The 11,923-nt window shown below is 43.0% G+C and overlaps 1 protein-coding gene across 1 annotated transcript; it reads left to right on the top strand.

Annotated features, from left to right (window-relative positions):
- Window positions 1–150: 150 nt before the first annotated feature.
- On the top strand, window positions 151–11,541 carry dnajc10 (DnaJ (Hsp40) homolog, subfamily C, member 10). Its single transcript, XM_076109980.1, has 25 exons — window positions 151–486; window positions 1,761–2,020; window positions 2,201–2,366; window positions 2,545–2,595; window positions 3,078–3,160; window positions 3,473–3,604; window positions 4,430–4,523; window positions 4,639–4,716; window positions 4,907–4,950; window positions 5,192–5,257; window positions 5,348–5,413; window positions 5,490–5,579; window positions 5,916–6,026; window positions 6,107–6,221; window positions 6,473–6,600; window positions 7,254–7,370; window positions 7,476–7,577; window positions 7,749–7,809; window positions 8,268–8,362; window positions 9,020–9,153; window positions 9,428–9,481; window positions 9,584–9,731; window positions 9,853–9,975; window positions 10,524–10,631; window positions 10,712–11,541. The coding sequence occupies exons 2-25, from the start codon at window positions 1,805–1,807 to the stop codon at window positions 10,721–10,723; spliced, it is 2,394 nt and encodes a 797-aa protein (XP_075966095.1). The 5' UTR covers window positions 151–486; window positions 1,761–1,804; the 3' UTR covers window positions 10,724–11,541.
- The last annotated feature ends 382 nt before the right edge of the window (window positions 11,542–11,923 follow it).

Here is an 11,923-nt window from a genome sequence, read left to right as displayed (position 1 = left end):
TGACGGTGTGACGGATCCCAATACTTTATTTACCACCGTCAAATAGTCTGCTGTCTTGGTGAGCAGTACGGCCTTTATTGTGAAATAACTTAAACGGAAGTGGATTGTGTTGTTATGTGTAGCTTGATGCCGGTTTATGAGCCGGACGCTGATGCGGATCTTCAGCGCTGAAGGCTTTTAAAAGTTGAGACGCGTCAAAGATAACGCAGCTGCTGTTTAAATCAGACCGAAACTTTGGCAAGCGACCAACGACACGTTACTATTAACTTAAGCTTCGTCAACACACTGCAGACAGCTTAATATCGCGGTGAAGCTAATACGCTAACCTTAATTAGCTAGCAAGTTAAAATAGTTGCTGCTGACTGGGGACGCACAGCTAGCTAGCTTAGCTTCGTTTAGCTCATAATAGCTTTTCTGCAGGGTCAAGAAAAGCTAAATCTTAAGATTTCAACCCTTTGGACATCTCTCCTCAACTCTGCCTTTCGTGTAAGACTATTTTTTTCTATTAATTTAACACAGATATTATTCATGTTGTTATTGATATGTTATCTATAATAGTATGTCTTTAATTGCTGGTTATTTACAACATATCCAAACTAAATGTACCAGTTTTTCTCAGAATGCTCTGGAAGGCCTGTTTTTCCCTCTACTGCAATTTCTAAGTGCTGACATCTGCATTAATTTCTCCGTGTTCGTGTATGAGATCTACACAAGTCAGAGATGAACAATAGTGTTTCTGCTTCTTCAGTATTTCACCTGTTTAACCACTAAAAATGAGCCTTTTATTTTGAAAGTAGTTACTAGTGGATGCCAGAGACAACTCTACTAACATTACATGTAACGTTTCTACTTAGCTGGTTTGACAAGTTATTTTTAAGTTGATGTGTCACACCCCATTTTCTTTGGGGAAATAGTTAAAAATCAGGTCCCCAAGTCAGGCCAGAAAGCTGCAGTTGACTCATTTATTACAAAAGGTGTCTCCAAGGATAGGTGCTGATCTCTTTCTTGATATGATATTTGCAAGCCACATATACATAGAAGGAGTTACTGGAAAGCTGTGATCATTCGTCCAGTTCATTCTGGCCCTAAAGTGATCCTTCGCCTCGTTCTTTGCAAAAAATGCATTTTTAAGTTCAGCCGAAGCTAATACGAGGCTTCAGCAGTCTGAGTCAGTCAAATGAAGTTGGTATATTGTCATTTTAGTACAACATTTGCTCTTTGTGTTACTGTCCCTCCACCAATGCTCACCAGAGAAACAAAGTTGGATTTTTGTTCTCAAAGTACTGTGACTTGAAGATACCGTGTTGCTTTGTCTAACTCAGACGGCTGCATCTTTACGTCGCCTTGAACCTCCCGCTTGAAAGCGTCATACTGACAGGAGGAACGATTACAGCTGCCAGCAACATCACAGGATGTTTTCTATTTACAGGCCAAGTTCATAACAAAAATATCTAAGTTTGATGTGCAGGAGCCACTTTCTTATTCTACCACAAGAAATAAGATCACAAAAATACAGACACTTAACCGTAATTCCCAAACAGGAGAACAAGGGAAGAAAAAAGGAAGTTCACACTGATGACTTACTGAACAGAGATGCACAGTATGACCTGATACCTACCACTTTATACTCTATGTACACATGTACAATGTTCATTGTTTTTTTTTTTATCGACCTGAACTGACAACCCAGTTGGGATAAAAAGGTAGAATAATAGGTCTGTGTGTGTGTGTGTGTGTGTGTGTGTGTGTGTGTGTTCCAGCTGCTAGTCCTCTGCTGGTGATTGTGGTTGCACTGGGAGAACTGATGATGGGGCACAGGGCTGTCCTCGAGGTTCAGCGACCTCGTCTCATCCAGGTCATGGTGCCACTGCTGCTGGTCCTCGTCGTCCTGTCGGCGGCGGTTTGGGCGGAAAGCCAAGACTACTACAATCTGCTGAAAGTCAACAGGGAGGCCACGACCAGAGAGATACGACAGGCCTTCAAGAAGCTGGCGCTCACCATGCACCCCGACAAAAACCCTGTGAGTTACTCTGACAAGCCTCAACCCACAACCCTGAAACCCCTACGTACTGTATAAACCCTGCTAAAAATCACAACCCCTAACACCCCAATTAGACCTAGAACTACCCAAAAACCCTGATGAAACTTCAGTCGGTGTATGCAAAAAAACCTAAACCCTAATATAAGTGTTGTGTTTTAGGGAGACGCCACAGCCCATGAGAAGTTCCTGCAGGTGAATCGAGCCTACGAGGTTCTGAAGGACGCAGACCTTCGGAAGAAGTATGATAAATATGGAGAAAAGGGATTGGACGAGCAGCAGCAGGGGGGACGCTACGAGAGCTGGAACTTCTACCGATATGACTTTGGTGAGTCTTTGTAACCATGCACACCTGTCACGTGTAGCCAATGTGGTTTCTGTTTCTTTATTTTGAGGCAGTTTCTATTGATGCCATCATAGAACATTTGAATATTGTCTTTGAAAACCATGAACTCATCTGCATTCTTAAACAGTTGTTTGACATTTAACTCTGTTTTTCCGTCCAGGTATCTACGATGATGATTTGGAGATCATCACGTTGGACAGCGGAGAATTCGGTAATTGCTTTTAAAATGTTTGTATTTCACACCTCCAGACGGAGCTTTGTTTTGCCATAATTTATCTTAAGTCAGCATTGCATTTAACTCTATTTCTTTGCTGTTTAATTACACTAACAAAGGGTGTGCTTGGGTGGTGTCGGGGTGAAGCTCCTGCCCAAAAAAGGGTGTTGGCTTAATGATACTGTGGCTGTCTGCCTACAGTGTAGCGCTTCCATATAGTTAGGTGACTAACAAAAGACAGATTCTAAAAAATGATCACTGTCGAAGCAGCAAAGGTTGACATATCCTGACTTTAAGTGCCCAGAATAGATCAATCTCACATTTAACACTGGAGCCTACATTTCCCATAATTCAACTCAGTATTGTCTGTTTGGCCTCAGTAGGACCGTCACTGTCTCATGGCTGTGAGACACACTAAAACATGGGTGTTGTGTGTGTGTGTGTGTGTGTGTGTGTGTGTGTGTGTGTGTGTGTTTCAGAGGCAGCAGTGAACTCTGGAGAAATCTGGTTCATTAACTTCTATTTCCCACGATGCTCTCACTGTCACCAGCTGGCTCCAACGGTAATATAACACGAACACACATAATAAACACACACACACACACACACTTTAAACATAAACTAAACACACTCAACACTGAACATGCACCGTGTATGCAAGTGTTTGCTGCTCATTGGATCCTTTTATGGTTCTTGATTTCCTCTGCAAGCTCATTATTTTCTTTAATTTGTCCTTTTAAAGCCCGTTTTTACATCTAATATTTTTACACTTGTTTAAATTTCCTCTTAAAATATTATCTGCAGGAGCCTTGGTCGTATATTGTGTCCGTCTGTCTCTCTGTGCGTCTCTCTAACTAACGCGTTTGTCTCTCAGTGGCGGGAGTTTGCCAAAGAGATGGACGGAGTCATCAGGATTGGAGCGGTGAACTGTGGAGACAACAACCATCTCTGCCGGAGTAAAGGCATCAACAGCTACCCAAGTCTGTACATATTCAGAGCAGGACAGGTTTGTTTAGCGATCGTTTCCTTCTTAATCATATATGAACCAATGTGAGTGAAGTGTGCAATGCTACATCGGATACAATTGAGTCTTAAGTCAGGTGGAGGCCTTTAAATTTATCGCTGACACTTCTTTTCTGCTTTTATCTCCATCTTTATCTTCCTCTCGTGTTTACACTGAAAACCAGCTGCATGTTTACGTGAATACAACTCTCAGAAATAACCTGCAGGCTCATCAGATGACGGCTCACCAGTACGCTTTTGGTTAATAGTTCAAATCAGTTTTGTACCAGATTACCAGCTGTATATTTTACTCATGACAAAGGTTTAACTCTGTTAAAGTGTAACGTCATTAGTTAGCTTAGTGGATCAATCATTTATTTATATTTATATACATTTATAAGATCTTTCTCCCTTTGGATCTATTTCTCATGTTAACTGCTTTTATTTTGATGCACCAGTGCAGTCCAATATTCGGCAGACTTGACTGTTTTATTGAAATAACGAGATCTAGAACATGATCTTCATTTCTCACACGTGTTACTCATGTTGTGCAAACTTACAACTGCAAGTTAAAATTAGTTTTTAGCTCCAAAAAGACACGACGCTGACCTGCTACGTTCACAATGAACCCAAGAACAAGATGGAATTCCTCATATTTTGAGATTTGACTGATGCGTGTTTGCTTAATGAGCATCTCCTGCTTCTCTTTACTTGTACACCAGGTACTTGACTTGCTGCCTGAATAAATCTCTCTTCAGCTGAATTCTATTAGCTCAGCATCAGCAGGTTTGTTTAGTTATCGTCACCATTTTGTTTTGTCTTTCCATAGAGACCAGAGAAGTTTAACGAGGAGCGCTCTAAAGACAGCCTGGTCCACTTCTCCATGAAGTTCATCACAACGACCGTCACTGAGCTCTGGCAAGGTGAACCATGATTCATCATTTACAGTTTATATCTATATATCTGAGTATCGGGCTGCTTTATGTCGCTCTGTGTGGTCTGACCGCGCGGGTGTGGTTGTGTTTTTTTTTTGGTCAGGTAACGTGTTCAGCGAGATAGAGAACGCGTACGCGTCCGGGCTCGGCTGGCTGATCACCTTCTGCTGTGACACCGGAGGTAACGCACACGTAGACATGATGCAGGGGTTTTATGCCTGAAAGTGTTCCTGCATGTCTGATAGTCGCATGTCTCTCTCTGCATGTCACACATGCGTATACACAGGTGTGTGTGTGTGTGTGTGTGATGTGGGTATACAGCTGGCCTGTCATGTGGTAGTTATGTACTTGTCTCTCTCTCTCTCTTTTAGATTGCCTGGAGCCAACAACGAGACAGAAGGTGGCTGGGATGTTGGTGAGAACTCAGCATTAATATCATAACTGAATTATGGATCTTTTCTGCGAATGTGAAAACAAATGAATACACTAAAGATATAAAAGCTTAACTTATATAATGGAAAAAGAGCTGAGATGCTATTTCACACAGCAGAGGCCTAGGTGCTAGTAGAAGTAGTGCTGATACTGTAATTACTTCTACTGATCCTATGGTTTAAATAATTCTGATATACATATCTAATTTGTGTGTGTGTGTGTAGGATGGTCTAGTTAAGGTGGGATGGATGGACTGCACCTCACAGGAACAGCTCTGTGACAGTTTCCAGGTATTTTTCAGCACTACTGCAATACTACTGATGGTACTACTGTAAATTGCAGTACTAGTATTAGTTTCTAATCCTTCTTCTGTATTTCAGGTGACCAGTGGAGTGACTGCTTTGTTCCCACCTGGAAGTTCTCTGGATCAACAAGGCAGCATACTGGTAAGACACAGAACACATTGCTGTGATAGTTCTGGGTGTAGTACTGCAGTACTGACTCAATGTGTATATGTTCCAGTGGCTGAATACTCTGGACAGTAGAGAGATTTACAATCAGGTCATCAACCACCTGCCTGATCTGGAACAACTGACCAGCGACAGCTTCCAGGTACTCGCACTCACAAATACCCTACAGCCTCCAGGTACACACACTCACAAATACCCTACAGCTTCCAGGTACTCGCACTCACAAATACCCTACAGCCTCCAGGTACACACACTCACAAATACCCTACAGCCTCCAGGTACTCGCACTCACAAATACCCTACAGCCTCCAGGTACTCGCACTCACAAATACCCTACAGCCTCCAGGTACTCGCACTCACACATACCCTACAGCCTCCAGGTACTCGCACTCACACATACCCTACAGCCTCCAGGTACACATCCACCCTCTAAAATACATAATAACATGTTCATCCTGTTGTGACTTCTTATCCCCAGAGGAAGCTCGCTCAACATCGCTGGTTGGTGAGTTTTACGTTTGGAGACGGAAACGCTGCCTCCAACGAGTACAAGAAGCTACAAGCCTTCCTCCAAAATGACCACATACAGGTGTCTGTCTGTCTGTCTGTCTCTCAGCATGTCTCTCGCTGCCTCTGCCTTTATGTCCAACTGACTGTCTGTCTCTCCAGGTTGGCAGAGTCGACTGTATAGCAGACTCAAAGTTGTGTCAGTCACTGTACATCCATAAACCCTGCGTGGCCGTCTTCAAAGGACTGGGAATCCACGACTTTGAGATCCACCACGGTCAGTACCACAGACCTCTAACCTGTGTTCTTCTGTCCTAAATATTTAAACATTAAAACATGTAAACATGTTCTAGTAGAAACACAAAATACGAGTACGAGCTGGAAAATGAAGTTGTTTCCTTTTAACGAATAATAGATCAGCGAAATAGTTTCATATTAATTGTCTGTTGATTCAGTTAATGTTTCAGCTCTAGCTTGCTTGTCTGTCTGTGTCTGTCTGTGTAACCTGTGTGTCTGTCCCGTCTGTAGGTAAAGATGTGCTGTACAACATTGTGGGTTTTGCGAGGGACAGCGTTCGTGCTCATGTGACGACTCTGAGGCCGGACAACTTCCCTGCAGACAGAAAGGAGCCGTGGCTGGTCGACTTCTTTGCTCCGGTTTGTAACGATTTACTTTAATTGGACGATTTCACATCCTCAGGTTGCGACATTTCTACTGTTTTTAAAGGAAATTAAAACTTAATTCTGTGAATGTATTCAGGGTTGTTTTGTAGTGTTTGACAACTAAGCCTGTTTGTGTTACTGATTAATGACACATCTATCTCAGCACTTAATGTGTGATCGTTCCTGAACTGGGCTGCAGTTTAATGCAAAGTAAAGGGCAGGCACAATGGAGGAAGGTGGTCTTCATCTGCAGGGAAGCACAGGAACAGAAAATAAAGTCTCATCCTAAATATACAGGTGGAAATACCACCCGTCATTACTGATAGGCTTGATTGAACTTCGGATGGTTTGCTGCTCCATTACCCAGCCGGTCTGTTTGCCTTCAGGGCTGGTGATGATGCTGCACCTACAACACAAACAGTGAGTGACAGAGAGGCAGGCAGGTACGGGAGGAAATAACTGCCTCGTCATCACAGCTGCTTGTGTAAATTTAGTGCTCAATGCTCAACATGCCGGCAAGCTTCATGCTCGCGAGAGACAAGAGAGAGTCTGAAGAGTTACTGTCCTCAGGCTGTAACGGAAACCTGGGCATTCATTAAAAACCTACGTAGATATTCAGTAAATGAATGTTTGATTCATGTGTGCAGTGGTGTCCTCCATGCCGAGCTTTACTGCCTGAACTGAGAAAAGCGTCAATCCAGTTGGCTGGACAGATGAAGTTTGGCACTCTGGACTGTACCATCCACCAAAACCTCTGCTCTACGGTGAGCGTGTGCACATCTGGACTGCACCATTGATTGTGAGTCACAAACAGCTGCATACCACAGACGGGTTGATCATTTGTTTTGTCTTTCTCTCTGTTTTATCAGTATAATATTCAGGCTTATCCCACCACAGTGATATTTAACGGCTCCTCTGTTCATGAATATGAAGGACAACATTCAGCTGACGGCATCCTGGAGTTCATACAGGTACTACTACATACCAATGACATGCTAGTATGACATAAAGCACGCTGCTCCTTGTGATTTTGCCAGCAGGGATTGATTGTTACTGCTGCCACCTTCCCGAAACAATGGTTTTAAATATAAAGCGTCAAGTGAAGAACGTCTTTGGCTGAAATAAATTCTCTGTCTTTGCAGGATCTGGTCAGTCCATCAGTGCTGGTCCTGGATCCTTCCAGCTTCAGCGAGAAAGTTAAAGGTAAAACTAGTTCTTAGAGCAACAGAAAGTCCTGGTCCTAGTGGCTAGACCAGGGGCTGGTTGCACTAAACTGTTTAGTCCTTCGGCTCTGTGCTTTAATAGAGCTAATCCACCAGGCATAAAACCAGAAGTGCTGTCAAACCTAAAAACTTGTTTTTACTGTGCAACCACTTCAGGCTGTTTCGCTCTGTTGTTTAGGAGCTTAACGGTTACATGACACTCCAATTAAGTTCCAATATGTTTTAACGGCGTCTCTAATAAAGTGTTCCCTTCTCATCACACTGAAAACACAAAGCTCAGAATTCAGAGGAGGAAGGGAGGATGTTTGGAATTTACACTATTCAGGCTTGACTGGTCTAACTGAATAGACCAAGTTCTTGGTTCTTGTTCTAACTTTCTAACTACTACTGTTGTTACTACTTATTACTTATTTTATTCTCCTGTTGTGTTGGTTGCAGGTCGAGCTGAGGGGGAGATCTGGGCGGTGGATTTCTACGCTCCATGGTGTGGCCCCTGTCAGGCTCTGATTCCAGAGTGGAGACGCATGGCCAGGGTACCACACACACACACACACAGCAACAAACACACACGCGCACAGAAAAAAACACGCGCACACACACACGCACTGCAAAAGACAGACACGCGCACTGCAAACCACACAATGAAACAACCTTTAGAGAAAACAGCACAGAGTAATGTTGACTGTTTTTAACTCTTCTGGAGCATAAACTGGGTTAAACATCCTCGGAGAGGTTAGAAATACTGAGGCTGGTGCTAGGCCAGTTCGACAGTAGAGAGATGGCAAGAAATTAGGGGAGAGATATCGAGGATGATGACGCGCCACCTTGATCATGTGTGTTGCCTTTCAGAGGCAGAGCCTGGAACCAAACATTGTTGTAGGGATCAAAGAAATGAAAGAATTGTGACAAAGATATGTACTGAGCAAGATATCCTACAGCTGAAAAATCAACTTGTCACTTCTCTCTGGTGGATAAACTATGTAATGGAGACAGTTTCTAAATGAATGTATTACCACTTATCTGCTGACATATACACTGACTCTGATACACCTACATTGAGCTGATAATAGACCGGCTAATGTAAACTCAAATAAACAACACAACATTGTCTCTTCAGTGAATTCCACTCTCTAGATTTGTGTAACGTGTGTAACCTGTGTGTCTCTTTCTGTCTGTGTCTCACCGTCCAGCTGCTGTCCGGTCAGGTCCTGGTTGGCTCAGTTGACTGTCAGCGGTTTCAGTCGTTCTGTCAGGGTCAGAGCGTGAGGGCGTACCCTGAAATCCGCCTGTATCTCGGCAACACCCGGCAGCCAGATCGCTACATGTATGCACCTCACTTTAAAGTACTCCTCCTGTCCGTACAGACACTGTGTTACATGCACAATGTCTGTACGAACTACGTACAGCATGTTGGGAAACCTGGTTCCCCAGAGTCGGATGGGAAGATGGATATCGGTTTCATCTTTGCACATCCAGTACAGAACTAGTGAACATGTTTAGTGAGGCCGAATACAATTCATACAGTCCCAACCCATTGTGACAGATTGAAGATGTTAAGAGTTTATTGATCTCGTTGATCTTTCTGTGTGTCTCCTCAGGAGTTATAATGGTTGGAACAGAGATTCCCAGTCACTGAGATCATGGGCACTGAGGTGAGACTTTCTTTCTCTATATTCTGTCTTTCTTGTGTCTAAAGAATCAATAATTGTGTCGATGCAGAGTCCTATAATCGTGTTAATGTCTTGTGTGTGCAGCTCTTTACCCAGAGCGTCGGTGGACCTGACCCCAGAGTCCTTTAGGTCTCAGGTTCTGTCAGGTCAGGATCACTGGATCCTGGATTTTTACGCCCCTTGGTGTGGACCCTGTCAACACTTCGCCCCAGAGTTTGAGGTCCTGGCTCGGGTGAGACACCGTTTTTCTTTTTAACTTCTGCTCTGTGGTTCCTGTCAGTCGCAGAGAGAAAAACACACATTGACGTGTTCTTAAAAGTCTCTTATGAGGATGTTCTCTGTGTGATTGACAGGTTCTGAAAGGGAAGGTTCGAGCTGGGAAGGTGGACTGTCAGGCTCATCATCAGACCTGTCAATCAGCTGGAATCACCGCCTACCCAACCGTCAGATTCTACCCGTACCTGGGGACAAGGAGGGTGAGGACACACACGCGAAGCAGCAGCATTTTCAGAGAAATAAATAAGAGTTGTTCCAGTATCAGAAATGCCTCCAATACAGCTTAAAATGCTGGGTCATTTACACAAACAGCGTTTCACTCGCCACCCAACCTGTTCATCCTGCCCGATCGGTACTGAACACGTAAAACTAAACAGAAGCAAGATTGCTGTCGTTAGCTACGACAGTTTAGGAAGAAAAACGATGTCTGCATCCAAAATCAATGATGGCAGTAGCTAAAGAGCCCTCTCGCTTCTTCCTCATCTCAGTTGATTGTTGCACATGTGCAGTACAGATTGTGCAGGTGCTAGCAGAGAGAGCAACGTGTGCTAGAGGTGGCAAAATGTCAGCAATTTGGCAACGTTGAACACCAGTAAAACTGTACTCTGTATGTATTTGTTCATGTTTTTCAAAGGGTTTAACCTGAGCCAGGCCACACAACCGTGATAGCAATCATATCACCTAACAGTACCAAAGTACCTTATTGTTAAATTTTAAAGCCTAAACTTGTAAGTTTGTGTGCTGACAGCATGAACACAGCGGAGAACACATCAATAGCCGGGACTCCAACGTGATAGCTGACATCGTCACGCAGCGACTACAACAGCTGACGCCACAGTTACACAACAAACGGAAGGTAACCGTCCGATAACGCAGCATTTTAAACACAAATCAGACAGAGAATCAGCGTCTGACGTCCGTCTTTTTCTCTGGCAGGACGAGCTCTGATGATCTGAGCCGGTGCACCATGGGAGAGACCAGCAATCTGATTGGTCAGGGAGGGACAGCGGTGGATTTGATTGGTCCAGCACAATGATCAATCAGTCAACACTCCTTGAAAAGTCCAACACAGAGACAGACAGACAGACGGACGGACGGACTGGGCACCGACTGTTACCTGCTGTGTTGAATGTACTGAACACTAATGCCTTGTTTTTATTTGTTTTTATTTTGTCTCCATTGTTTGTATTTACTCTATGAAGTAAAATTGTGAGACACTGGTTACTGGACATGTTACTGACACACACACGCGCACACACACACACACACACACACGCACACTGAGCCCGATGTTGACATGGTGTTGTATTTTATTGTTCATGTAAAAACTGTTGGACCTCCAGAATAAAACGGTGTGTTTCTGTTAAAAGATTTCAGCAGTCGCATCAGTTTTACAACCTTTGCTGAAGTTTTAATTCTGCTTCTATACTTCCTGTTATCACTTAAAGTGTATCTCAAAGTCAGAATGTCATGTGGAAGTTAAATTATTAGCCCATTAATGGATCAGTCAATTGATAGGGCTTTCACAATATCAGATTTTCACTACACAGTTATGCTATCACAATATCTATAGAAAAAAATCATCCGTCGAATTCATCTTTAAGTTTGTTGGTTGTGCGTTTTGTCTCATTTTTTGGCAAATTAATTGCACTCAAAATACGAGTGAAGGGAGGAGAGAGAGAGTCTGTTACTATTACGATTTATATTAAGTTTGTAAGTTGCTTTGGATGACTAATGTAATAAAAGGGGCTGGAATATTTACACAATATCAGATGTTTACTATTAACATATCAATAGACCAAACGGCAGATGAATCAGTCGTTTAGATAATTGTTTATTGCAGCTCTAATGTCAAATGTAAAGTTACATAACAGGAGAGGTATTTCTGTTGTTGACCCTACCTTCATCAATATAAGAAAACTGTCAGTATAACAACCCAATACAGTTCAACAGCACCACATGCTTTTTGCTTACTGTACCTAATAAACTGCCTACATGTATTCTTATGCCTGGAGGGAATAATTAACTTCAAATTAAATAAGCTATTCTTACTATGACCAGCAGGTGTCACTGTCCACACTCAAACCAGAATGTGTTTATATTATAGTTTCTATTGAGCTGAGGAAACCTTGTAATTCGATGGATTAA

Source organism: Anarhichas minor, unplaced genomic scaffold (genome assembly GCF_050575085.1).
Source record: "Anarhichas minor isolate MPS153535 unplaced genomic scaffold, ASM5057508v1 ptg000004l, whole genome shotgun sequence".
NCBI classification, from domain to species: Eukaryota; Metazoa; Chordata; class Actinopteri; order Perciformes; family Anarhichadidae; genus Anarhichas; species Anarhichas minor.
Note: the sequence above shows the minus strand (reverse complement) of the source record. Positions and strands in the feature narration are given on the sequence as shown.